The 27,684-nt window shown below is 46.0% G+C and overlaps 1 protein-coding gene across 3 annotated transcripts; it reads left to right on the top strand.

Annotated features, from left to right (window-relative positions):
• Nucleotides 1-735: 735 nt before the first annotated feature.
• On the top strand, nt 736-26,966 carry LOC139272754 (cystatin-POGU1-like). 3 transcript variants are annotated; one of them, XM_070888865.1, is made up of 6 exons: nt 736-818; nt 9,945-10,133; nt 19,406-19,691; nt 23,179-23,539; nt 25,514-25,588; nt 26,721-26,966. In XM_070888865.1, the coding sequence occupies exons 4-6, from the start codon at nt 23,318-23,320 to the stop codon at nt 26,790-26,792; spliced, it is 369 nt and encodes a 122-aa protein (XP_070744966.1). In that variant the 5' UTR covers nt 736-818; nt 9,945-10,133; nt 19,406-19,691; nt 23,179-23,317; the 3' UTR covers nt 26,793-26,966. The 3 variants fall into 3 exon arrangements, with proteins under 3 accessions (XP_070744966.1, XP_070744968.1, XP_070744967.1); XM_070888866.1 differs by lacking the exon at nt 9,945-10,133 and having other exon boundaries at nt 738-818; XM_070888867.1 differs by lacking the exons at nt 9,945-10,133; nt 19,406-19,691.
• The last annotated feature ends 718 nt before the right edge of the window (nt 26,967-27,684 follow it).

The following is a 27,684-nucleotide window of genomic DNA, read 5'->3' as shown; positions in this document are numbered from 1 at the left end:
TGGGTGGGACATATACAGCTGATCACATTTACAATTGCAATTCCATTGAGAAAAGGAAGATATTACTTACACTAATGACTTGACCAAGGTCCTGCCATTTCTTTTTACACTGGGCCCCAGATCTCCTGGTATTCACCACTCCGCAGTATTCGTCTGCAACTAGGTCCCAGCGTTTCTTGATTTCTTTGGGTGCCACCTTTGTGCGGCCTCTGTTGCTGGTGTCCAGCTCCTGCCATCTCCCCTCAATGACATTAACTAGTGTCTCCACTTCTTCATGCAAGAAGCTCTTCGTTCTTGCTGCACATTCTTGCATTGCTGTACTGGACTTACGCTCAGTGATTTTTAAAAACACACAGTCCTTTCCTTGCATGCACCTATGCAGCACTCCTTTGCACTCCAAGAATCACTTGAAGACTTTTCACTCCTTCCCTTCCTGCACCCAAAAATCACACAGCTCGCTTTAACAGAGTGCCACATTCTCCTTTAAATGACCTTGCATGCATCTATGCAGCACCTTTGCAGCACTCCTTTGCACTCCAAGAATCACTTAAATATTTTTCACTCCTTCCCTACCTGCACCCAGAAGTCACAGCTCGCTTTAACAGAGTGGCACGTTCTCCCTTTAAATGGCCGATTGCCAAGGTCGAAGACCCATTGTACATGCGCACATGCCGTAATGCGCATGCGCAAAGCTGCCGACATTGCAAACCATGCTGGGCCCGAGCCCCGCCCCCTGCCAGCTGAGAGGATATTGCTCCGCCCCCCCTCCAGCCTCTGATGCGCCACACCACGGTCTTACAAACAACGAGAATTCCAAGGTAGGATTTCGGCGTGCTTTTTTTCCTAAACAACCAACATAACTGACGGAAGTGCGCCGTTTTATTTACCAGCTGAAACTTGGGCCCGTTAGAAGGAGTCTTTCCTATTCTCCCCGGGATATGTTGGGTAGTGTGTAGATTAACAAACTGCCCACTGTTAGGACTTCATGAGAACTGGATGACTATTTGGTTAAAAGCAAAGTTTAAGTTTCTTGGGATAAGTACAGCACTGAACGAGCTAGAAAAGGCAATAATGAAACAGGTTATTTTCACTAATTGTACCGGCCATACCCACTATCAGCCTGGATTTTTTTCCCTCAATTGCCATCAGGGAAAGATTTTCAGAGTTACTCGTGGTTATTTATCTCTGTCAGAAGATGAAAAAAAATTAGACCGATCCTTGATGAAACTAATCCCGCAGGCTATTGATTAATGGTGACTGAATATGTAAAATTAAGTGTTATCGACATGTTATTCTGAAATTCTTTTTCGTGGATTTGAGTATAGGAGCAGGGAGATCATGCTGCAGTTGTACAGGATCTTGGTGAGACTACACCTTGAGTATTGTGTGCAGTTTTGGTCTCCTAATCTGAGGAAGGACGTGCTTGCTATTGAGGGAGTGCAGCGAAGGTTCACCAGACTGATTCCCGGGGTGGCAGGACTGACATATGAGGAAAGACTGGATCGGCTAGGCTTATACTCACTGGAATTTTGAAGAATGAGAGGGGATCTCATAGAAACATATAAAATTCTGATGGGACTGGACAGGTTAAATGCAGGAAAAATGTTCCCGATGTTGGGGAAGTCCAGAACCAGGGGACGCAGTCTAAGGATAAGGGGTAAGCCATTTAGGACCGAGATGAGGAGAAACTTCTTCACTCAGAGAGTTGTTAACCTGTGGAATTCTCTACCACAGAGAGTTGTTGAGTCCAGTTTGTTGGACGTATACAAAAGGGAGTTAGATGTGGCCCTTACGGCTAAAGAGATCAGGAGGTATGGAGAGAAGGCTGGAGTGAGGTACTGAGGTTGAATGATTAGCCATATTGAATGGCGGTGCAGGCTCGAAGGGCTGAATGGTCTGCTCCTGCACCTCTTTTCTATGTTTCTATGTTTCTATATTCTTTGCCTTGGCTAATAAAGGCAAGCATTCTGTATGCCTTCTTAACCACCTTATCTACCTGGCCTGCTACCTTCAGGGATCTGTGGACTTCACTCCAAGGTCCCTTTGTTCCTCTACACTTCTCAGTATCCTATCATTTAATGTATATTCCCTTTCCTTGTTAGCCCTCCCCAAATGCATTACCTCACACTTCTCTGGATTAAATTCCATTTACCACTGTTCTCCCACCTGACCAGTCCATTGATATCTTCCTGCTTTCTTCTTCATTATCAACCACACAGCCAATTTTAGTATCGTCAGCAAACTTCTTAATCATACCCTCTATATTCAAGTCTAGATCATTGATGTATATCACGAAAAGCAAGGGACCCAGTACTGAGCCCTGCGGAACTCCACTGGAAACATGATTCCAGTCGCAAAAACACCCATCAATCATTACCCTTTGTTTCCTGCCTCTGAGCCAATTTTGGATCCAACTTGCCACTTTGCCCTGGATCCCATGGGCTTTACCTTATGTGACCAGTACCTTTGCTAAAAAGCTTTGCTAAAATTCATCATACGCACTGCCCTCATCGACCCTTCTGATTACCTCCTCGAAAAATTCAATCAAGTTAGTCAGACACGACGTTCCCTTAACAAATCCATGCTGACTGTCCTTGATTAATCCGTGTCATTCTAAGTGAAGATTTATCCTGTCCTTCAGTATTTTCTCCAACAATTTCTTACCACTGAGGTTAGGCTGACTGGCCTGTATTATTCCGTCTATCCCTTTCTCCCTTCTTAAACAAAGGTACCACATTAGCAGTCCTCCAGTCCTCTGGCACCACACCTGAAGCCAGAGAGGATTGGAAAATGATGGTCAAAGCCTCAGCTATTTCCTCTTCTGTTTCGCTTAACAGCCTGGGATACATTTCATCCGGATCTGTGGACTTATCCACTTTCAAAGCTGCTAAACCCCTCAATACCTCCTCTCTCACTATGTTTATTTCATCTAATATTTCACTCTTTTCCTCGATAGTAGTGTCTACATCGTCCCTATCGTTTGTGAAAACAGACGCAAAGTATTCATTAAGAATCATACCCATATCTTCCGCCTCCACACATAGATTACCCTCATGGTCTCTAATAGGCCCTACCCTTTCTTTAGTTATCCTCTTGCTCTTAATATATTCATAAAACATTTTTGGGTTTTCCTTAATTTTACTTGCCAAGAATATTTCATGCTCCCTCTTTGCTTTCCTAATATCATTTTTAACTTCACCTCTGCATTTTCTATACTCCAGAGATTCTGCAGTATTGAGCCCTCACTATTGTCATAAGCCTTCCTTTTTTTCTTTATCCTACTTGACATCCAAGGGGCGCTAGATTTGTTAGTCCCAACCTTTATCTTTAAGGGCACATATTTGCTCTGAACCCTACGGATCTCCTCCTTGAATGCCTCCCACTGCTCTGACATTGATTTACCTTCAAGTAGCTGTTTTCAGACCACTGTGGCCAAATCACCTCTCAGCTTAGCAAAGTTGGCTTTCTCCAATTTAGAACTTTTATTTCTGGTCTATCTTTGTCCTTTTCCATAACTACCCTAAATCCAACTGAATTATGATCACTAGCACCTAAATGCTCTCCCACTGATACCCCTTCCACCTGCCCAGCTTCATTCCCTGAAACTAAATCTAGAACCACACCCTCCCTTGTTGGGCTTGCTACATACTGACTAAAAAAGTTTTCTTGAATGCATTTTAGGAATTCCGCACCCTCTATACCCTTCACACTAATTTTGTCCCAGTTAATATTAGCATATCCCCTAGTAGTACTGCCCTATAATTTTTGCACTCCTCAGAAATTTGCCCTCATATTTTCTCTTCTATCTCACTCTCACTGTTTGGGGGTCTATAATACACGCCTAGCAGTGTGATCACCCCTTTTTTGTTTTTCAGTTCGACCCATTTGGCCTTGTTTAATTATCCCTCTAACATATTCATCCCTCCTCACAGCTGTAATAGTTTCTTTAATCAATACCGTGACCCCCTCCATTTTTACCCCTTCTCTATCCCATCTGAAGATCCTATAACCAGGAATGTTGAGCTGCCATACCTGCCCCGCTTTGAGACATGTCTCTGTAATAGCTATAATATCATATTCCCAAGTGTCTACCTGAGCTCTCAACTCATCTGCCTTATTCGCTATACTCCTTGCATTGAAGTATATACCATTTAGTCAGATCTCCTTGTTGACTACTTTCTAGCTCTTGTTTCCTCCGTCCTTCAAATTCATTTTCTACATTTTTGCTTTCCAATTCCAGCTTTGCTCCACTCCCTACTGAATCTATTCTCAGGTTCCCATCTCCCTGCCAAGCTACTTTAAACCCTACCCAACAGCATTAGCAACCCCCCCACACCCCCGTGAGGATATTGGTCCCGGCTCTGTTGCAACCCGTCCAGTTTGTAGAGGTCCCATCTCCCCCAGAAGAGGTCCCAATGCCTCAGGAATCTAAAGCCCTCCCTTCTGCACCATCTCTCCAGCCATGTATTCATCTGCTCTATCCTCCTATTTCTGTACTCACTAGCTCGTGGCACTGGGAGTAATCCGGAGATTACTACCTCTGAGGTCCTGCTTTTTAATATCTCTCACAGCTCCCGAAACTCTGCCTGCAGGACCTCATCCCTCTCTCTACCTCTGTCGTTGGTACCGATATGGACCATGACCTCTGGCTGTTCACCCTCCCCCCAGAATGCCCTGCAGCCACTCAGTGACATCCTTGACCCTGGCACCAGGGAGACAACATACCATCCTGGAGTCACATCTGCGGCTGCAGAAATGTCTGTCTGCTCCCCTATCTATCGAATCCCCAACCACTATAGATCTTCCATTCTTCCTTCCCCCCCACCACCCCCCGTGTGGCTGAGCCACCCGTGGTGCTGTGGACTTGGCTTCTGGCTGCACTCCCCAGATGCACCATCAGAAGAGAGCAAGATGGACTCAGGGGACTCCTGCACTACCTGTCTAGTCCTCCTCTTCTGTCCAGGGGTCACCCACTCCCTCTCTACCTGTACAATCTAAAGCTGGGGGGTGACTTCCTCTAGAAACATGCTATCCACGTTGCTCTCAGTTGCGCGGATGCACCGCGGCGACTCCAGCTGCTGCTCAAGCTCCAAAACACGGAGCTCGAGTTGGTGCAGCTGGAGACACCTCCTGCACACATGGTCATGCATACAGGAGCTAGGAGCTAAATTAAAACGTAGGACCTCAAAAGTAGTAATCTCGGGATTGCTACCAGTGCCATGTGCTCGTCAGAGTAGGAATCGCAGGATAGCTCAGATGAATACGTGGCTTGAGCAGTGGTGCAGCAGGGAGGGATTCAAATTCCTGGGGCATTGGAACTGGTTCTGGGGAAGGTGGGACCAGTACAAACTGGACGGTCTGCACCTAGGCAGGACCAGAACCAATGTCCGAGGGGGAGTGTTTGCAAGTGCTGTTGGGGAGGGGTCAAACTAATATGGCAGGGGGATGGGAACCAATGCAGGAGGCAGGCAGTGACTAGTGGGGTGCTGCAGGGTTCAGTGCTGGGACCCCAGCTATTTACAACATACATTAATAATTTAGACAAAGGAATTGAATGTAATATCTCCAAGTTTGCAGATGACACTAAGCTGGGTGGCGGTGTGAGCTGTGAGGAGGATGCTAGGAGACTGCAGGGTGACTTGGACAGGTTAGGTGAGTGGGCAAATGGATGGCAAATGCAGTATTATGTGGATAAGTGTGAGGTTATTCACTTTGGTGGCAAAAACAGGAAGACAGAATATTATCTGAATGGCGGCAGATTAGGAAAAGGGGAGGTGCAACGAGATCTGGGTGTCACGGTACATCAGTCATTGAAAGTTGGCGTACAGGTACAGCAGGCGGTGAAGAAGGCAAATAGTGTGTTGGCCTTCATAGCGAGGGGATTTGAGTATAGGAGCAGGGAGGTCTTACTGCAGTTGTAAAGGGTCTTGGTGAGGCCTCACCTGGAATATTGTGTGCAGTTTTGGTCTCCTAATCTGAGGAAGGACATTCTTGTTATTGAGGGAGTGCAGCGAAGGTTCACCAAACTGATTTCCGGGATGGCAGGACTGACATATGAGGAGAGACTGGATCGACTAGGCTTATATTCACTGGAATTTAGAAGAATGAGAGGGGATCTCATAGAAACGTATAAGATTCTGACAGGATTGGACAGGTTAGATGCAGGAAGAATGTTCCCGATGTTGGGGAAATCCAGAACCAGGGGACACAGTCTAAGGATAAGGGGTAGGCCATTTAGGACCGAGATGAGGAGAAACTTCTTCACTCGGAGAGTTGTTAACCTGTGGAATTCTCTACCGCAGAGAGTTGTTGATGCCAGTTCATTGGAGATATTCAAAAGGGAGTTAGATATGGCCCTTACGACTAAAGGGACCAAGGGGAATGGGGCACTGGAGTTGCATGATCAGCCATGATTTTATTGAATGGTGGTGCAGGCTCGAAGGGCCGAATGGCCCACTCCTGCACCTATTTTCTATGTTTCTATGTTTCTATGAGACAGAGGGAAACAAAGAGGAGACAAAAGCAAAAGACAGAAAGGAGATGAGTAAAAGTGGAGGGCAGAGAAACCCAAGGCAAAAAACAAAAAGGGCCACTGAATGTAAAGGGGCTGCAGGAGGGTCAAAACTAAAAATCATGGTTTAAAAACTAGCATTAAAACACTCGACCTAAATGCACGCAGCATTCGAAATAAAGTAAATGAGTTGACGGCACAAATCATTACAAATGGGTATGATTTGGTGGCCATTACAGAAACGTGGTTGCAGGGGGGCCAAGACTGGGAATTAAACATACAGGGGTATCTGATGATTCGGAAAGATAGACAAGAAGGGAAAGGAGGTGGGGTAGCTCTGTTAATAAAGGATGATATCAGGGCAGTTGTGAGAGATGATATTGGCTCTAATGAACAAAATGTTGAATCATTGTGGCTGGAGATTAGAGATAGTAAGGGGAAAAAGTCACTGGTGGGCGTAGTTTATAGGCCCCCAAATAATAACTTCACAGGGGGCGGGCAATAATCAAGGGAATAATGGAGGCATGTGAAAAAGGAACCGCAGTAATCATGGAGGATTTTAACCTACATATCGATTGGTCAAATCAAATCGCACGGGGTAGCCTTGAGGAGGAATTCATAGAATGCATACGGGATTGTTTCTTAGAACAGTATGTTACAGAACCTACAAGGGAACAAGCTATCTTAGATCTGGTCCTGTGTAATGAGACAGGAATAATAAATGATCTCCTTGTAAAAGATCCTCTCGGAATGAGTGATCACAGTATGGTTGAATTTGTAATACAGATTGAGGGTGAGAAAGTAGTGTCTCAAACGAGCGTACTATGCTTAAACAAAGGGGATTACAGTGGGATGAGGGCAGAGTTGGCTAAAGTAGACTGGAAACACAGACTAAACGGTGGCACAGTTGAGGAACAATGGAGGACTTTTAAGGAGCTCTTTCATAGGGCTCAACAAAAATATATTCCAGTGAAAAAGAAGGGCGGTAAGAGAAGGGATAACCAGCCGTGGATAACCAAGGAAATAAAGGGGAGTATCAAATTAAAAACCAATGCTTATAAGGTGGCCAAGGTTAGTGGGATAATAGAAGATTGGGAAAATTTTAAACGACAGCAAAGAATGACTAAGAAAGCAATAAAGAAAGGAAAGATAGATTACGAAGGTAAACTTGCGCAAAACATAAAAACGGATAGTTAAAGCTTTTACAGATATATAAAATGGAAAAGAATGACTAAAGTAAATGTTGGTCCCTTAGAAGATGAGAAGGGGGATTTAATAATGGGAAATGTGGAAATGGCTGAGACCTTAAACAATTATTTTGCTTCGGTCTTCACGTGGAAGACACAGAAACCATGCCAGAAATTGCTGGTCACGGGAATGTGGGAAGGGAGGACCTTGAGACAATCACTATCACTAGGGGAGTAGTGCTGGACAGACTAATGGGACTCAAGGTAGACAAGTCCCCTGGTCCTGATGAAATGCATCCCAGGGTATTAAAAGAGATGGCGGAAGTTATAGCAGATGCATTCGTTATAATCAACCAAAATTCTCTGGACTCTGGGGAGGTACCAGCAGATTGGAAAGCAGCTAATGTAACACCTCTGTTTAAAAAAGGGGCAGACAAAAGGCAAGTAACTATAGGCCGGTTAGTTTAACATCTGTAGTGGGGAAAATGCTTGAAACTATCATTAAGGAAGAAATAGCGGGACATCTAGATAGGAATAGTGCAATCAAGCAGACGCAGCATGGATTCATGAAGGGGAAATCATGTTTAACTAATTTACTGGAAATCTTTGAGGATATAATGAGCATGGTGGATAGAGGTGTACCGATGGATGTGGTGTATTTAGATTTTCAAAAGGCATTCGATAAGGTGCCACACAAAAGGTTACTGCAGAAGATAAAGGTACGCGGAGTCAGTGGAAATGTATTAGCATGGATAGAGAATTGGCTGGCTAACAGAAAGCAGAGAGTCGGGATAAATGGGTCCTTTTCGGGTTGGAAATAGGTGGTTAGTGTTGTGCCACAGGGATCGGTGCTGGGACCACAACTGTTTACAATATACATAGATGACCTGGAAGAGGGGACAGAGTGTAGTGCAACAAAATTTGAAAATGACACAAAGATTAGTGCGAAAGCGGGTTGTGTAGAGGACACAGAGAGGCTGCAAAGAGATTTAGATAGGTTAAGCGAATGGGCTAAGGTTTGGCAGATGGAATACAATGTCGGAAAGTGTGAGGTCATCCACCTTGGGAAAAAAAACAGTAAAAGGGAATATTATTTGAATGGGGAGAAATTACAACATGCTGCGATGCAGAGGGACCTGGGGGTCCTTGTGCATGAATCCCAAAAAGTTAGTTTGCAGGTGCAGCAGGTAATCAGGAAGGCGAATGGAATGTTGGCCTTCATTGCGAGAGGGATGGAGTACAAAAGCAGGGAGGTCCTGCTGCAACTGTATAGGGTATTGGTGAGGCCGCACCTGGAGTGCTGCATGCAGTTTTGGTCATCTTACTTAAGGAAGGATATATTAGCTTTGGAGCAGGTACAGAGACGATTCACTAGGCTGATTCCGGAGATGAGGGGGTTACCTTATGATGATAGATTGAGTAGACTGGGTCTTTACTCGTTGGAGTTCAGAAGGATGAGGGGTGATCTTATAGAAACATTTAAAATAATGAAAGGGATAGACAAGATAGAGGCAGAGAGGTTGTTTCCACTGGTCGGGGAGACCAGAACTAGGGGGCACAACCTCAAAATATGGGGGAGCCAATTTAAAACCGAGTTGAGAAGAAATTTCTTCTCCCAGAGGGCTGTGAATCTGTGGAATTCTCTGCCCAAGGAAGCAGTTGAGGCTAGCTCATTGAATGTATTCAAGTCACAGATAGATAGATTTTTAACCAAGAAGGGAATTAAGGATTATGGGGAGCGGGCAGGTAAGTGGAGCTGAGTCCATGGCCAGAGCAGCCATGATCTTGTTGAATGGCGGAGCAGGCTCGAGGGGCTAGATGGCCTACTCCTGTTCCTAATTCTTATGTTCTTATGTTCTGCGCAAAGAGTACAGGACTTCCCATATGCCACAGGATGTGCAGTCCATGGGACTGAGCTGCCCTGCCATCCCTCTAGTTAGGCTCGGAACTATCAAGCAAAAATAAACCCTCTGGGCTCAAATTTGGTGCACCCTTTTTTTCGGCACTTACCGGAGATGCGTCGCTTTACTCCGTTGATAAGTGCACCGAAAAAATCGCTCCCCACTTTGGCCACTGTCCGGCCTCTCCTCGGTCGTCGCGTAGCGTGACCAGTTGAGTCAGGGGCGGATCCAGCGCCCTGCGCCGAAACCAGTGCTGGGACGTCTGCACATGCGCATTGGAGTCGGGTCGCGATGTCCGCGCATGCGCAGTAGCGCCGAAATTTGACAATCGCCCATTTTTTAAAGGAATCGTAGCTGCTTGTGTTTTGCTGTCTGGCGAGTTTGCTTCCTGCAGCCTGTGTGTGCTCTGATGTCGGCAATTCCCGCCCCTAGCCCAGGCCGAGTGGTCTCCTGGTTGTTCTGCTCCTAGCCCTGGCCGAATGGCCTCCAGCACTGGCCGGGCCGCTGCCTCCCCAGCCGAGTTTTCAGATGAAGGTGGGACTTACTTCTATTTTTTATTTGTTACTGAATGCTTATTATTTTTTGTGCTTTGTTTAGTGCTTTGTAAGTCTTGGTGCTTTAGGTACAAGTCCTCTCCGTTTCCCTTCCCGCCCCTAGCCCAGGCCGAATGGCCTCTGATGTACCTACCTGTGCTGATTTCGTAACTCTCCGCAAGGGTTCTCTGAAGTGGCCACATACGCTGGCCTAAGTAGATTTGAAGTAACTATTAGCTGGCCAAAGTGGCCTAAATGGCCAAAACTGGCAAGGCGGCTGGTAACGCCCCTTTTTGAGAAAAACTAAACTAAACTAAAAAAATCGTAACTAATTCACTTACACTGGCGCAAGTTGAATGTGCAAAATGGGGATTTTTAAGATACACCAGAAAAATCAAGTTGCTCCAAAAAAAAACGAAGCAACTCCTGGCCAAAATTGAGCCCTAAACCTTAGCAAAACACACCCAGCAGCTACTCAGCAATAAGCTGATTTAACTAATGAGGTTTTTTAGATTAGAAATATCACTTATCAATTTAATTGCGGCTCCTTTATTTAAAGGACTAAGAACTAACCTTTATTTAAAGACTAAGTACTAACTTAACAGAATAAAACCCCACTCACGCTCTTGTGCCAACATCACTTTTAAACTCTGACATCCCTTTCAAATGTTGCCCGTTGAGCCGCTGCTTTTAAGCCCTCCGCCTTGCCTCAACTCCCGCTGCTGCTCTCACGCAGGTCTGCTACCTCAGCTGACAGTAAGGAAGTCTAGCAGTAAGGAATGGCACTTTTGGTGTCCCCCTTGCAATCATATCCATAATTATACACTGTAGTCTGCTGTATATTACCGGTCATGTGACTAGATCTGTCTTTTGTCCAGTGATGTCCAGTAAATATTATTTTTAACTGACTGCTTGGTAGAGACAGAGGCAGATGATTTGCATTAAGTTCTCTGAGACAGAGGAATCAGCCATTTCTCTGATATCTTTTGAGGGATAGCCTGAATTATAAATATGTGGGGACAGTAGCGTCATATGTCCTGGGTATCTGTGGGTACTAATTCTGGTTTTCTCGGACATTTCATTTTATTTTTCATTTTTAAATGGACACAAGGGTGTTGCACACTATTAAGCTGCCGCCTCGATGGTCTGGTGTCTTTATCCTGCAAGACCTAAGGCTTGAGAAATGGACTTTCTGACATTGTACCAGAAATAAATAATGAATGGTTGTGAAGAGCTGCACTATCACAGTTGGGGCCTGGAAAGGTAGAAGTGACCAGTGTTGCCCTCGTGCGACTTTGTTTCAAAGCATCTCCATAAACTGCAGGAAATTGCCAGTAAATTCATCAACAGTGGGATTTGAAAATATGCCTCCTAAGGACGATAAAGACATTTCCTGGGGACTGGCATCTCCATACAGCATTATTTCAAATATGTAGATATATATATATATAGACAGATAGATAAGATGCAGACACTACACTGTTTCCTATTTTCTTTTTTACTTTCAGAGAGTTTTGAATGCCTGGATCATTTATATTGATATCCATAGGTTGGTGAACAAGGTGTAGAAGGTAGCAGATGAGAAGGGCAGACATACAGAGTCAGGTTCCAGCCAAGTCTTACCACACACACAATGAGTGACTGCAAAGATAAGCTGTTCCCTGAGAAGGACATCATTATCCAAATGGTCTCTAAATATGCATGTGCTGTAAAATATCTCTAATCGTTCCCAGAAATTAAAGTGAGGAGACAACTCTCAAAAGCATTTTAAACACTATCTAAATAGCTGTTTTCATATGTGTAATATTAAGCACAAGGTAAATACCCCGTGATTATTGTATTAAACATGTACCTGTAATTCCTTTAACAATCACAGGTTTCTAATAAGCCACTTTAGCAAATCTTCAAAGAGGAGCCTCCCATTAGCCTTTACGTGCTGGGGGACAAGTTCAATTAGTAGCACTAAAGGACACAACAGAGTCTTTGTGTGATGAACTACTAAAGATTAAAGCCCCAATTTCCCTGACATCGCAAATTTGAGGCTGTAGTCATGGGTCCAAGTAATGGAACATTCCTTTAGTGAGATCAATATTGATTCGAATGCTGGCATCAGCTTCATTGTATACATGCTCTGCAGCTATAGGAGAGTTTCTAGTTGGGGTTATCAATCATACCCTAGTCTCCCAACAGCTCTCTTGGCATCTGCAAACAATACCAACATCACGGGCTGCAGTTGAATAAAAGCATCCTGAGCGCTCATTGGCAATGATGTCAGAAACGACCTAGATGAATGGGAAGGAGTGGCCCTCCATTCTATTGATGTGTGCATTGGGGGTTGATGTTTAGAGTCCTAATGGCCACATCGGTTCGATCTATAATGCCCATACGCTTGCATTCTAGTGGAGTGAGCTATCCAATGGCTTATCTTGCAGATGTCCCCTGTGGTGACCTGGAAGCAAGCTGACATATAGAGGCTTAGTATCGTGGTGACCTTGAGAGTTTTGGGGAAAGCCAACCCAGTCCTTGATGCCGTCTTGTTGTAGGTCAGTCAGTAGCAGATGACATAGCTCAGTCACTGCCGCTGCAGTGAAATGAAGATGTGAAAGACAGGTCTCCTCTGACAGGCCTAGGTAGGAATGGTGTATTTCTGTAAACACAGATCCTTGGGTCTTGCAAGGAGCAAACATACCATCTTTTGACCTGACAATGTTGTCCACTTATGAATTGATCCTTCTCATCCAAATCATATAACAATGTGGGAATAAACATAGATCTACAATTTCAGATTTGACAGGTTCCACCAGCAGGAACATTCTAACCGTGCTCAATTTGACAGGATTTAGTTTGTTGTAATAATGAAGGCATGTTCCTAGCACGATTAACACTCTCTATTGGGTCTTACATCTGGGAAATCGCATAACATCTCTGGCGATCTCAGTTCACCAAAATATCTCTCTTTCATTTGACAAGAACATGTGGAAGTCAAGAATCAGACTAGCAATCAAGTGCAGATTATCCAATTGCCTTTTTATCCCAGACTTGACATATGGAACAGACATGTGGGTTTGTAACCAATCAAGCTGGATGGCCCCGATATTTACAGAGAGGGAGCGAGGGTGAATTATAGCAGCCAGGAAACTCAGAAATACAGGCAGCATGGAGGTCCTGCTAAAGTTAACACCAGCACCTCATTTGAATTTTTTTTCTTCATTCCAGCCTGGCAGCTAGCCAGATTGAGAGGCTGGCTGGCTATCAGGTGAGAAGGCTTGCAGTAGAAGGCCGCAGCAGGGGGCCAGAGTGGAGGGAGGGAGAGATTATGGGGATGGGGGGGGAAGGGGAGATTGCAGGGTGGAGATCGTGGGTCAGCATCAGAACCGGGTGGAGGGGTTGCTGAAGTTTGGATCGTGGGGGTGTCAGCTGATCACAGTTGAGGGAGGCAGATGCGGCAGGCAAGCTTGGGGGTCCGGGGGAACCAATCCAACTCCTCCTTGTTTTTTATTATTCATTCTTGGGATGTGGGCATCGCTGGCAAGACCAGCATTTATTGGCCATCCCTAATTGCCCTTGAGAAGGTAGTGGTGAGCCGCCTTCTTGAACCGCTGCAGTCCCTGTGGGGAAGGTACTCCCACAGTGCTGTTAGGGAGGGGGTTCCAGGATTTTGACCCAGCAACGATGAAGGAATGGCGATATATTTCCAAGTCAGGATGGTTGTGTGACTTGTAGGGGAGCTTACAGGTGATGATGTTCCCATGTGCTTGCTGCCCTAATCCTTCTAGGTCATGGGTTTGGGAGGTGTTGCTAAACAAGCCTTGACGAGCTGCTGCAATGCATCTTGTAGATGGTACACACTGCAGTCACGGTGCGCCAGTGGTGGAGGGAGTGAATGTTTAAGATGGTGGATGGGGAGCCAATCAAGTGGGCTGCTTTGTCCTGGATGGTGTCGAGCTTCTTGAGTGTTATTAAAGCTGCACTCATCCAGGCAAGTGAAGAGTATTCCATCACACTCCTGACTTGTGCCTTGTATACCCAGCCTCTGACCTGCTCTTGTTGCCACAGTATTTATGTGGCTAGTACAGTTAAGTTTTTTGGCAATGGTGACCCCCAGGATGTTGATGGTGGTGGATTTGGCGATGATAATGTAATTGAGAATGTAATTGAGTATCAAGGGGCGGTGGTTAGGCTCTCGCTTGTTGAGGATGGTCATTGCCTGGCACTGTGTGGTATGAATGTTACTTGCCACTTATCAGCCCAAGCCTGAATGTCGTCTAGGTCTTGTTGCATGCGGGCATGGACTGCTCCATTATTTGGCCCACAGGCCGTGCTGGGAAAGCTCTTACTTGCTGGATCTGGCGGTTGTTGCCTCCCTTCAGCTGCCGGGTTTCCTGAACCTTGGGAAACCCAGCCCATAGCTGTTAAATCCAAATGGCTGCACTCAGCCTCATTTAAATATTATAATCCCTGACCCAACTCTCAAGAGCAGGCTACTCGCCTGAACTCCAACCTGCCCCGGTTAAACCGGAAGTATGCCAGTTCAAGGTTGGTTAGGGTCGAGTTCCCCACCCTTCACCCGCCCATCTTGTGGAGTTAAAACTCCCCTTGATACCTTTGACCAATGGTGCCTCGGCTGAATACTTGGGGGCAAAATTGGTGAAACCCAAGGCCTGCCCAAAGGACTGCCGTTGGCTGGCGAGAGACCGGGCGGTACTTTGCCAGGAAGATTCCTATAAAGGAGATGGCAGTACCGCCCGGCGGCAAAGTAACGGCTTACGCCGTCAATCTGGGTTGCAGCGGGTGGGCAGGCAAATGTGCTTACTGCCCAAGTACCACTGAGGATGGAGTCGGGTCCATGGAGGGTGGAGGAGCTGAAATGAAAAAGCATTACAAAAAAAAAATCATTGGAATACCTTCAGGGGACCCCATCCAGGTAAGACACTGTAAAAATGTTATGTTAAAGATATTCACTAACTGTTTTTTTGCAGGCCTTCGTATATATTGTCAGGGTTAGACCTGCCTCCACACAGCGGTCCTTCCCCCTGCTGCCGCTGACTCCCGCTTGCACCAATCTGGCAGCTCAGCGAGCGGGAGGCCACTTGTGTTACTTGGCCGCCAGAGGCCGTCGGCGGGCGGTTCCTGGTGGTACTCCCCTCCCACCGGCTCCAGCCCGAGTGGAAACTGACATAGAGGGGAGACCGGCGGCAGACGCCGGCTGTGGGTGGTAAGGCCACCAATATCGGGGCCATGGAGTCTGCTGGTATAACGTCAGGAATTCGGAGATCAAAGGCGAACAGCATAAGCCGCTGTCTCTGAAACTATGAGACTCCAATGACTGCAACTATTTGGACATATTGTCCGGTCAGGTGAGGAATTTGACATGAAGAGAGCTCTGCAGACATCCCAATCAAGGTTCCTTCCAGGCTGGCGCAGACCAGGGGTGAGATGTGGATGTCACTTTCATTAGGTGGGCTCAGTTGGTGGGCGAGTGCTGGGATGTGGCGGTCCATACAGTGTGTGCAAATAGTGAGGTTAACATTGCGGCATGTAGAGGTTTTCGCAGAAAATACTCACCCTGACCGCCCGAGTGAGGTCGTGAAACTTCTTCCTACATTGCGCGGCAGTTCTACCCACCGCACTTCTTGCGGAGATGTACTGCGCCACCTCCCGGCAAAGCTGTCGAAAAGTATTTGGCACTGGCCACCATCAGAGCCTCCAGGCATCGTTGCTGAAGCGGTGAGCTTGCTGGTGTGGCCTCTGCGCTGCCACGATGCTCATTCAAGGCCCAGTCCACAGGCTGCAATGATGAGATTGAGGCTGTGCAGCATCATTGAATCTCCTCTTTCAAAACCATAAGGCACCAGGATGTCTGATGACGCTCTAAATTAGAGTACCGGAACTTGATTAGCGCTCTGACGTCAGCGCCCTGCTTGCCGACTGTATCGCCCGAAAAGAAGTGCGCACTGTTTGATTTAACGCTCCACCTCCCTCTTAGGGCGCTAAAACTGAAGTTCATGTTCGCCGGCACTAAACTTACCTACCAGTTGATGTTAGCGCCTCAAAATGGTCGATACTGAATTTGTAGCCCGTGTCTGATGATAGTGCAGCAGAGCAAAGAGCACCCAATGTCATGGACTCATACATATTGTCATTATCCCAAATAAGAGAAAGGAGGGATTAAATATTTGGGGCAGAAGGAAAGAGACAGACAAAAGGAGTGGTGCGGGCACACTGGGGAAGGAGGTGGCCTTGGTAGTCACTGCCATCTCGAACAGCCCACACATGGCAAGTCAGTGCAGAAAGTAGTTCAATAGTTTCGCCAGAGTAGCCAAAGAGGCGGGAATCAGAGAGCCTTCAGTGTGTTGTGCACCCTTTATATAACCTTCCAGCAATGCGAGGTAACACAATACGCACCACATTCCTTCCTTCCCCTGCACGTGTATCTCAAACACAGCCAAGGGTGCAGTGAAGCAACAAGGCTCACCTGGCATGTAGTTGCTCTTTTCCTGCACCTCCATCACCCTCAAGGACACCCTCAAAGCAGCCCTGATAAAGTGCACCATCCCCTCCGACACCTGGGAGTCCCTGGCCAAAGACCGCCCTAAGTGGAGGAAGTGCATCCGGGAGGGTGCTGAGCACCTCGAGTCTCATCGCCGAGAGCATGCAGAGACTAAGCGGAAAGAGCATGTGGCAAACCAGTCCCACCTCCCTTTCCCTCAACCACTATCTGTCCCACCTGTGACAGGGACTGTGGTTCTCGTATTGGGCTGTTCAGCCACCTAAGGACTCATTTTAAGCGTGGAAGCAAGTCTTCCTCGATTCCGAGGGAATGCCTATGATGATGATGATAAAGAATGCTTCCTGCTATCAGGATTGGATTCCAGATAATGACAAAGGCCCCTTACACTGTACTTTCTTCTTGAGGAGAAAGTTGCGCATACCAATGAACAACTGCATGTAGTGAACCCATCAATCCTCCAGTCTCTCAACCAATTTTGAGGAGGAAGCCCTTGAATGCTTGGGAGAATGAGAGAAACTGGGAGATAGGTAAGTAGAATGGGCGGAGGCTGATGCAGGTTGGTCATCTTCTCATGTCCTTTCAACTCCCGCAGCATACGTAATCTGTCATCATAATATATTGTTAGTCCGCCATGTCATATCTTGAAAGTACAAAGCTATTGTGCCACTCATCTAGCACTGATTACCTCTTGTTGTGACATCATTTCATTTAAATGTCATTTACATGCTTCTGCCAGTGTGGTTCTCAGAAACATGGGTCACCTGTAAAAGGGGCAGAGTCTCCTTTTTCATGTCCATAACATCTATGAGGTGACACAGACAGGACATCACAGACAGAGAAATTGGCCCCATTCGATTAGTGTTTAGCCTACATGTGACTCCAGACCCACAGCAATGTGGTTGACTCTTAACTGCCACCTGAAATGGCCTGGCAAGCCACTCAGTTGTACACAACCACTAGGAAAAACAATAATAAGAATAAAACCAGACGGACTACTCGGCACCAGCCACGGACATAACAATGGCACACCCACCCCAGTCGACCCTGCAAAGTCCTTCTCACCAACATCTGGGGATTTGTGCCAAAATAGGGAGAGCTGCCCGACAGACTAGTCAAGCAACAGCCTGACATATTCATACTCACAGAATCATACCTTTCAGCCAATGTCCCAGACTCCTCCATCACCATCACAGTGGTATACAGTCGGGAGGGAGTGGCTCTGGGAGTTCTCAACATTGACTCTGGACCCCATGAAGTCTCATGGCTTCAGGTCCAGCTTGGGCAACAAAACCTCCTGCTGATTACCACCGACCGCCCTCCCTCAGCTGGTGAATCAGCACTCCTCCATGTTGAACACCACTTGGAAGAAGCACCGAGAGTAGCAAGGGCACAGAATGTACTCTGGGTGGGGGACTTCAATGTCCATCACCAAGAGTGACTCGGTAGCACCCTACTGATCGAGCTGGCCAAGTCTTGAAGGACATAACTGCCAGACTGGGCCTGCAGCAGGTGGTGAGAGAACCAACACGAGGGAAAAACCTACTTGACCTCGTCCTCACCAATCTACCTGTCACAGATGCATCAGTCCATGACAGCATTGGTAGCAGCGAGCACTGCACAGTCATTCTGGAGATGAAGTCCCGTCTTCACACTGAGGATGTCCTCCATTGTGTTGTGTGGCACTGCCACTGTGCTAAATGGGATAGATTCAGAACAGATCTAGCAACTTAAAACTGGGCATTCATGAGATGTTGTGGGCCATCAGCAGCAGCAGAATCATATTCCACCACAATCTGTAACCTCATGGCCCGGGATATCCCTCACTCTACTATTACCATCAAGCCAGGGGACCAACCCTGGTTCAATGAGGAATGCAGAAGAGCATGCCAAGAGCAGCACCAGACGTACCTAAAAATGAGGTGCCAACCTAGGGAAGCTGCAGCACAGGATTGCATGTATGCTAAACAGCAGAAGCAGTGTGGTATAGGCAGAGCTATGTGATCCCACAACCATAAGAACATAAGAAATAGGAGCAAGAGTAGACCATTTGGCCCCTCGAGCCTGCTCTGCCATTTAATAAGATCATGGCTGATCTGATCATAGACTCAGCTCCACTTCCCCGCCCGCTCCCCATAATCCTTTACTTCCTTATCGCTCAAAAATCTGTCTATCTCCGTCTTAAATATATTCAATGACCCAGCCTCCACAGCTCTCTGGGGCAAAGAATTCCATAGATTTACAACCCTCTGAGAGAAGAAATTCTTGTGCTCCAGAACTGATGTGTCAGCTGTGGCTCAATGGGTAGCACACTGCTTGAGTCAGAAGATTGTGGGTTCAAGACCTACTCCAGGGATTTGAGCACAAAAAAAATCTATCTGATACTCCAATGCAATGCTGAGGAGCACTGCACTGTCAGAGGTGCCACCTTTCAAATGAGATGTTAAACTGAGGTCCTGTCTGCTCGCTCAGGTGGACGTAAAAGATCCCATAGGCACTATTTCGAAGAAGAACAGGGGAGTTATCCCCAGTGTTTTGGCCAATATTTATCCCTCAATCAACATAACAAAAGAACAGATTATCTGGTCAATATCACATTGCTGTTTGTGGGAGCTTGCTGTGTGCAAATTGGCTGCCATGTTTCCCACATTACAACATTGACTACTCCAAAAGTACTTCATTGGCTGTAAAGAGATGTCCGGTGGTCGTGAAAGGTGCTATATAAATCTAAGTCTTTATTTTTTTGTTTGTTTGTTTCTTTCTAGCCAAGCTGTTCCAGTACAGCTACAACACTGGCATCTACCCGACAATGTGGAAAACTGCCCAGTATATCCTGTCCACAAAAAGCAATACAAATCCAATCCAGCCAATTACCGCCCCATCAGTCTACTCTCAATCATCAGCAAAGTGATGGAAGGTGTTGTCGACAGTGCTATCAAGTGGCTATTACTCACCAATAACCTGCTCAGTTTGGGTTCCGCCAGGACCACGTGGCCCCAGACCTCATTACAGCCTTGGGCCAAACATGGACAAAAGAGCTGAATTCCAGAGGTGAGGTGAGAGTGACTGCCCTTCGACATCAAGACAGCATTTGACTGAGTATGGCAGCAAGGAGCCCTAGTAAAACTGAAGTCAATGGGAATCAGGGGAAAACTCTCCACTGGCTGGAGTCATACTTAGAACAAATGAAGATGGTTGTGGTGGTTGGAGGTCAATCATCACAGCCCCAGGACATCGCTGCAGCAGTTCCTCAGGGCTGTGTCCTCGGCCCAACCATCTTCAGCTGCTTCGTCAATGACCTTCCCTAAATCATAAGGTCAGAAGTGGGAATGTTCGCTGATGATTGCACAGTGTTCAGTGCCATTCGCACTCCTCAGATAATGGAGCAGTCCATGCCCAAATGCAGCAAGACCTGGACAACATTCAGGCTTGGGCTGATGAGTGGCAAGTAACATTCGCGCCACACAAGTGCCAGGCAATGACCATCTCCAACAAGCAAGAGTCTAAACACTGCCCCTCGACATTCAACAGCATTACCATCACTGAATCCCCCGCCATCAACATCCTGGGGGTCACCATTGACCAGAAACTTAACTGTACCAGCCACATAAATACTGTGGTTACAAGAGCAGGTCAGAGGCTGGGTATTCTGCGGCAAGTGTCTCACCTCCTGACTCCCCAAAGCCTTTCTACCGTCTACAAGGCACAAGTCAGGAGTGTGATGGAATACTCTCCACTTGCCTGGATGAGTGCAGCTCCAATAACACTCAAGAAGCTCGACACCATCCAGGACAAAGCAGCCCACTTGATTAGCACCCCATCCACCACCTTAAACATTCACTCCCTCCACCACCGGTGCACCGTGGCTGCAGTGTGCACCATCTACAAGATGCACTGCAGCAACTCACCAAGGCTTCTTCGACAGCACCTCCCAAACCTTCGACCTTTACCACCTAGAAGGACAAGGGCAGTAGGTGCAGGGGAACACCATCACCTCCACGTTCCCCTCAAGTCACACACCATCCTGACTTGGAAATATATCTGCCGTTCCTTCATGGGCGCTGAGACAAAATCCTGAAACTCCCTCCCTAACAGCACTGTGGGAGTACCTTCACCACACGGACTACCGCGGTTCAAGGTGGCGGCTCACCACCACCTTCTCAAAGGCAATTAGCGATGGGCAATAAATGCTGGCCTTGCCAGCGTCGCCTGCATCCCATGAACAAATTTTTAAAAGTCTATCACAACTACAGTTGTACTTCTCCAGTCCGACACCCTCGGGACCTGACCGGTGCTGGAACAGAGAATTTCCCGGGCTCCTGAATGTGTGACTGCATGCCACAGCAGCTATGGACGGCTCCCTCAGCATCCGTGCACACATTCACTGATAGACAGACGCTCTCAGCCCATCGCTGAACATCCCGACTGATCAGCCATTGCAGCCGATCGAAACTTATAAAAAATAAACGCTCCTCTCCCGCAGGCCCAACTAATGCTGAACCACGGCTGTTTCCGGATGAAAGAGTCCCAGACTAGAGGTACAACCTGTATTTTACTATATCAAAAGAAGGAGCTCAATTTAAAATGGATTGTTGCTGCATGGGTTTCCCAGGGGTCGGCTAACCCGGCAGTGAAAAGGAGCTGGGAGCTGCCAGCACCACGAGGTTAACACCTCTTTTAGAACACCTTGTAGGCCAGGAGGAGAACGAGTGCTCCACCAGCCTCGATCGCCAGCCTCCCCTCCAGTTGGCCTCTCCCCCCTATTCCCAATCATGACCTCTCGTCCCCTCCTGATATTGGCTTCCTGCCTCCCAATTGATGACCTCTCTCCTCCCTCCCAATTTACGACCTCTCTCCCCCCTCCTAAATGTCGGCCTCTCTTCACCCCCTCCCACTTGCCAGCTCTCCACCCCCCCTCCCGTTAAGTTCAGCAGGATCTCTGCGTCTCTTGCCTTGTCGGGTTCTTTGACCATTTTTGGCCTTCTGCGCAACCCTCCTTGCCTCTCCATAAATATCGGGGCCAACATATCTGCTTTTAACTATTTATCTGCTGCGGCATAGAAGGTGAAAATAGCCCCTGGAGCCTGCAATGAATATATAATGAAGGTGTACTGAGGGAAATTAGGTGGATTCTTAGTGGTATAACACCGACGGGTGTAAGAACAATTCTAATGCATTTCCAGTGGTAACTTTATTGATGAAGAAAATCCAGTTCAGGGTCTGCACTCCATATAATATTTCATGTTCCTCTCTCCCACTGCTCCCCCCACCCCCCCCCCCCCCCTGCACCCCCACATAATGGCAGCTCTACATCACATCACAAGCACCCCTGGTGCAAAGAAAATTATGGATGTAGCTAAGATCTGAAATAACTAAACTCAATTTTCAGAGCAGAGAAATGCAGAGCACCCAGGAGAAAGGTGACACGCTGGACAACATTTCTAGAGAACCCATGCCACCAGCAATGCCTGGTGCATAACAAGAAACATTAAGCGTGCACTGCCAGTGATGTTTGCATCCATTGATATCCGTGGACAGAAAATCGCAGGCAATGCGCTCGCGATTTTCTGCTAAACCACCCATTGTGTGTGAGGTCTCGCCACTGCCGCTGAATCTCAGATGTTTGTCCACTGTTTCTGAAGCCTGTGGTGGGCTTGTTTGGAGGACTGTAGGAGGCCAAAAACAGAGAGACCAGAGTGAGACTGGGAAGGGGAGATAAAGTGGCAAGCCACAGACAGCTCAGGTTCACACTTATGGGCAGAAAGAGATTGATTGGCAAAGAGGTCGCCGAATCTGCATTTGGTCTCTCTGCTATAGACAAAACCACACCAGAAGCAGTGACTACCGTACATTTGATTAGAGGAAGTACCTATTAGCCATTGTCTCAAATGGAAGGAGCGTTTGGGGCCCTGGGCATTGGTGTGGGAGGCGGTGAATGGAAAGGAGTCGCATCTTCTGCAGTTACATGGGAAGGTGCCAGGGGAAGAATTGCTGGAAGTCGGGGTGATGGAAGAGTGAACAAGGGCATCGTGGAGGGGACAGTCCCTCCAGAAAGCAAAGAGGTGTGGGGAGGGTCAAATGTGCTGGAATCGCAGGCGATGGAAATGGCAGAAGTTGATGTGGCGAATGAGAAGGCAAGTGGGGTGGGAGGTGAGGACAAACAGGGCCCTGCTGTTGTGAGAGCAGGAGGAGCGCACAAGAGCAGAGGCCCAGTAAATGGGGTGTGGATCATCAAGAGTCCTGTTAACTTCCATGGAGGGGAAACACTGACTGAGAAAAAGAACAGTCACGAAGCTCTGGTGTGGAAAGTGGAGTCATCAAAGTGAATGTGATGGAGATGGAAAAGTGATCTATTATGTTTGTTATTGGTCCTAATTGTACTTGCCCCCAGCATGAAAATGATAATGGGAGGCTCCTCACTGAGGATTTGTTAAATTGCCTATTTTAAAACCTATCGTTGTTAAAGGAATTACAAAGAGCTTACGTTTAATACAATAATATTGGGGTACTTAACTTTAGACTATGTTTTTTTCCTCAGCTAATTTGTGGGAAAGGTTGGAGATATTTACTGCAGATACGTATTAGAGGATTTACGTAATACCGTCCTTCTCAGGGAAGAGAATAAAAAGCTGGCCACCAGCGTCTCTCTTCAGTCACTGTTGTATGTGGAGTGGAAGATGGCAGGTATCTGGCTCTGTGTGTGTGCCCTTCTTTCTGCGGCTTTCTTCAGCTCAATCTCAACCTTAGCCAATGAGGATGAGGGTCTTCTTGGCATGCGTGAGATCGCGGATGTGAACAACGCAGGAGTTCAAAGTGCCTTTGCGTTTGCCATTGAAGTATACAAAAGATATTTCGCCCTCAGCTCCGGAAAGTACACAATACAGAAAGCTGAAGTACAGGTAACAGTGTAGTGGGCTGTGCCTACATCTATTTCTATCATACTTGAACCAATACTGTATGGGGCTGTTGAATTCGATGGACTTTCCTTGTCCTTAGTAAGCCTAGACCAAAAAATTCCTCGGAGCTTTTCCAGGCAAAATTTGAAGTTCCAATGTTGATCCATGCTGTGGTGAATGCTCTGCTTAACAAGTTACCAACAATTCTTCCTAGTTTATGAAAATGCCTTTGAAGCTTGTGACAATGTTGGGTACAGCTACCTTTGCATACTCAGTCCAAGGCTTTCACTGAGACTGCAATTCCCTAGACCCAAAAGCATTAATTATTCTTGGGTGGCAGAAAGTCCACTGTACAAGCCTTAAGTTTGCTCTGCTCAAGGTAATATTGTGCTGACTTGGATACTCTGTATAGACATGTCCTGAGAAAGCATGGAACCACATTGAGTTAGTTCCATCCAACAATCCATGTATGATTAGCAGGGCCGCTGGTTTTCCATTTTCACCGAAATATGAACAGAATAGCAGAAAATGAGGCCCCAAACACTAGTAACAATCCAGGAATCTCATCTAATAATACAGAATTTGACTTCATTACTGTAAACCAGTGGCCTTAAGGGTTAGTGTTATCAAGAATTCGCCTCAATTTAAATCTCTTGAGGATGGTAAATAACTACAGATAACTGGACATTTCTCCTTCATGGTAATTGAGTGAAAAACCAGGCTGATACAGGGTGAGGTTAATGCAGGTTTAGTGTAAATAACTAATGTCAGTTTGGCTCAGATGTAGCACTCTCATCTTTGAATTAGACAGTTGTGGATCAGTCCAAAACCACAACTGAGGCAGTGGTGCACTCTCGGATGAGACATTAAACCAAGGTTCTGTCTACCTGTTTTAAATGAATGTAAAAGATTTCATGGTATTCTTCAAAGAAATTCTCCAGCAGTCCTGACCAACAATTATCTCTCAAGCAACATCGTCAAAACAGATTAACTGGTCAATTATTTCATCGCTGTTTGTTGGATCCTGATGTGCACAAAATTATTACTGCATTTTCCTACACAACATTGACGACATTTTAAAATCAATTTGTTGGCTGTGAAGGGCTATGCGACGTCTTGAAGACATGATAGACATTTTATATATATGCATGTTTTTATCGTTAATCTGTTTTATAGTTGCCGCTTCTAATTCTGTCAGTGCTTATCCCCAGAAACTCTCGCCTTGTTTTTAACCAGATGTTCAACCAGGTTCTGATTCACTGAAGTCCTAAAGGGACCCAGTTTGGTACATATTTGTCCCCATTTTAAAATTCTCATCCTCAAGTTCAAATCCCACCATGGCCTCGCTCCTCCCTATCTCTGTAGCCTCCTCCAGCCCTACAACCCGTCAAGATTTCTGCATTCCTCTAATTCTGGCCTCTTGTGCATCTCCGATTTTCTTTGCTCCACCATTGGGGGCTCTGCCTTCAGCTGTCGAGACACTCAGCACTGGAATTCCCTCCCCAAACCTCCTTGCCGCTCCACCTCTCTCTCCTCCTTTAAGACGATGCTTATAACCTACCTCTTTGACCAAGCATTTGGTCACTTGTCCTAATATCCCCTCCTTTGGTTCTATGTCATTCACTTCCTCAGGACATGATGATAACACTCATGTGAAGTGCACTGGGACGTTTCACTTCATTTTACTACGTTAAAGGTGCGATATAAATGTAAGTTGCACAACGCCAAACATATCCCAAGGGACAATACAAAGGTCATCGTCAAACATCCTTAAGAACCTAATCAAGACAATTCAGGCCTTGTCACTTTCAATGACTGAAGAGCGCTATCTGTTATAATATGACACTATCCTGGACTGTTACAATGCTTTGGGTGAACAGGAACTTATCAGAAGATTTAATACTAAATTAATGCTATTGAAAACATTAATGATTAGTGCTTAAAGTTGCTTAATATTCAATGTGTTTCTGCTCTCAGGCTGTTGCTGGATTGAAATATTATTTGACGGTGGAGATATCATTGGAAGAGAATGACTTTGTTAGTTCAACTAAAGTAAGAAGCACTTTCTATTTTATTACAAACCTATGACCACACTGAGCAGTGGCTCAGATTTTCTTCTTTGAGGTACATGTATCTTCGGCATGGTGGGACTTCCGCCCGCGACAAAGACACGCTCCTGACCCCAGCCAATCTTCCACCGTGAGGTCAATGATGGAATTTACAAATTCCTCGACCTCTGGTAAGGAGTCTGATGGTAGTGGGGTTGGAGATTGCTTATACCTGGGCTTGGAGGCCTACTGCAATATAGCACTGCTGCCGACCACCGCAATACAGGTTATAGAGCAATCAATTGCACAGGTTTCCCAGCTTATAAATTTAACCCCCCCCCCACCCCACCCCACCCAATGTAGTTGAGATTGAATGTAATGAAATGGATAATTTTAGAACGGGTGGTATGTAGGGTAATTGTACTCTATTTGGATCAGTTTATATTTGGTAGCACCAGGTGTGCTAATGCACACTATACACCAAGTTAGAAGCGCACTGCTTGACAATGTTGCCCACATTGAAGGATTAACTGGTGGGACTGAGATGCTAAGTGATATCGCGGTTGACCCAGATTTCAATTAAGCCCGGAGCAGTAAAAGGCTTTAAGAGCCCTAAATTATATGAATAGTCTCAATCCAGTTCCTAGAGGGTCCTAAGCACAGATAACCACAACTCGACACAAGTTGGAAATGTGAGTTAGAAAGGCCATTATGCTAGCTTGTGTGAATAGTAGAAAACATCGCATTAGTGCAGCAACTCCCAAGAGTGGCAACTGTTGGGCTTGGAAGGGAGCTTTATCCTGCATCTGTGAATACTGTACCTGTCCAGCGAGTGTTTGTTGAGAAAAGTGGGAAAGAAGTTACGGTGCCCAGCACTGACATCCCTCACTTTGATAAGAAGATAAATAACCAAAAATTAAATCAATTGATAATATAATTATTGTATTTCTGGAGTAATGGTCGAAGGTTGATTACTAAGAAGCAACACAAAGTAGATTATGACATACTTTAATTTTGATTGTTAATGACAAATTAGAATATTAACGATTTTATCACCAATAATGCAAATTAAGAGGTACAACTCTGTTAAATTTTACATCGGAAAAGGTTTTGAAAATGTTTTCTTTTCCTTTCAGAAATGTGTCTTTGAGGTGTACCATCGTCCCTGGCTTAATGCAAGGACACTTACAGGCTTTTCCTGCGAATAGTGAAAAATGAGCATCAGATTTCCTCATCAGCTGAAGTACATGTGTTGATCTTCTGAACATGTACTAACAATGTTACAGTGTAAAGCTTCACATGTAGTTCCTGTTCTTGTTCTGCTCTCGGGTAATGGCATCTTGATTGTAGTGTAAAATGCAATAAACATTTTCTCAAGCAAATGTTTTTCTCAGTTGTCCTGAACTCTGGCTAAATCTTATTAACAAATACACAGCTTCTTTCAGTGCTCTTTAGTGAAGCTGACACCAATCTCCTTTTACAGAGAAGCTGACACCACTCTCCTTTAAATAGGTAAGAACCATCACCAATTTAACTTCTGCACAAGGAATAAAATTCCAGCTTCTAATTCTCCTCCAATTTCTAAATCCTTCATTGACCAAATTGAACCCCAAATCTGAACCAACAAGATTTCACTCCTTACAGAGTTGGTTTTCAGCATAGCTGAGAATATGCCCAAGATTAGCATCAGCTTTTCTTCTCCATTTACAGCAGCAAACGGGAGTTGAATAAATGCAGAATTCCACTCCCGATCCTCAACACGGACATCTCAAATTCCAAAGAGCCAACCTATCCTAAACCTGCCTCTCAGCAGATTTCCAGATGTGACTTCTCACCCCCGTTACGCCACTATAAACTTCAGTGCAGAAAATTCAGGGCACTACACTTTGGGAAGGATGTCAAGATCTTGGAGTGCGTGCAGAGGGGATTTACTGGAACGGTACCAGGGGTGAGGGACTTCAGTTATGTGGTGAAACTAGGGAAGCTGCAATTGTTCGTTTTAGAGCAGAGAAGATTAAGGGGAGATTTAACAGTGATGTTCAAAATGATGAAGGGTTTTGATAGAGTAAGTAAGGATGAACTGTTCCCACTAGCCAGATG

Source organism: Pristiophorus japonicus, chromosome 9 (assembly GCF_044704955.1).
Source record: "Pristiophorus japonicus isolate sPriJap1 chromosome 9, sPriJap1.hap1, whole genome shotgun sequence".
NCBI classification, from domain to species: Eukaryota; Metazoa; Chordata; class Chondrichthyes; family Pristiophoridae; genus Pristiophorus; species Pristiophorus japonicus.
This window is presented reverse-complemented; position numbering and strand designations above follow the sequence as displayed.

Coding starts and splice junctions, on each gene's coding strand:
- LOC139272754 (XM_070888867.1), top strand. CDS start 23,318: ATGGCAGGTATCTGGCTCTGTGTGTGTGCCCTTCTTTCTGCGGCTTTC. Junction 23,540..25,513: donor TACAGAAAGCTGAAGTACAG/GTAACAGTGTAG, acceptor TTCTGCTCTCAG/GCTGTTGCTGGATTGAAATA. Junction 25,589..26,720: donor ACTTTGTTAGTTCAACTAAA/GTAAGAAGCACT, acceptor TTTTCCTTTCAG/AAATGTGTCTTTGAGGTGTA.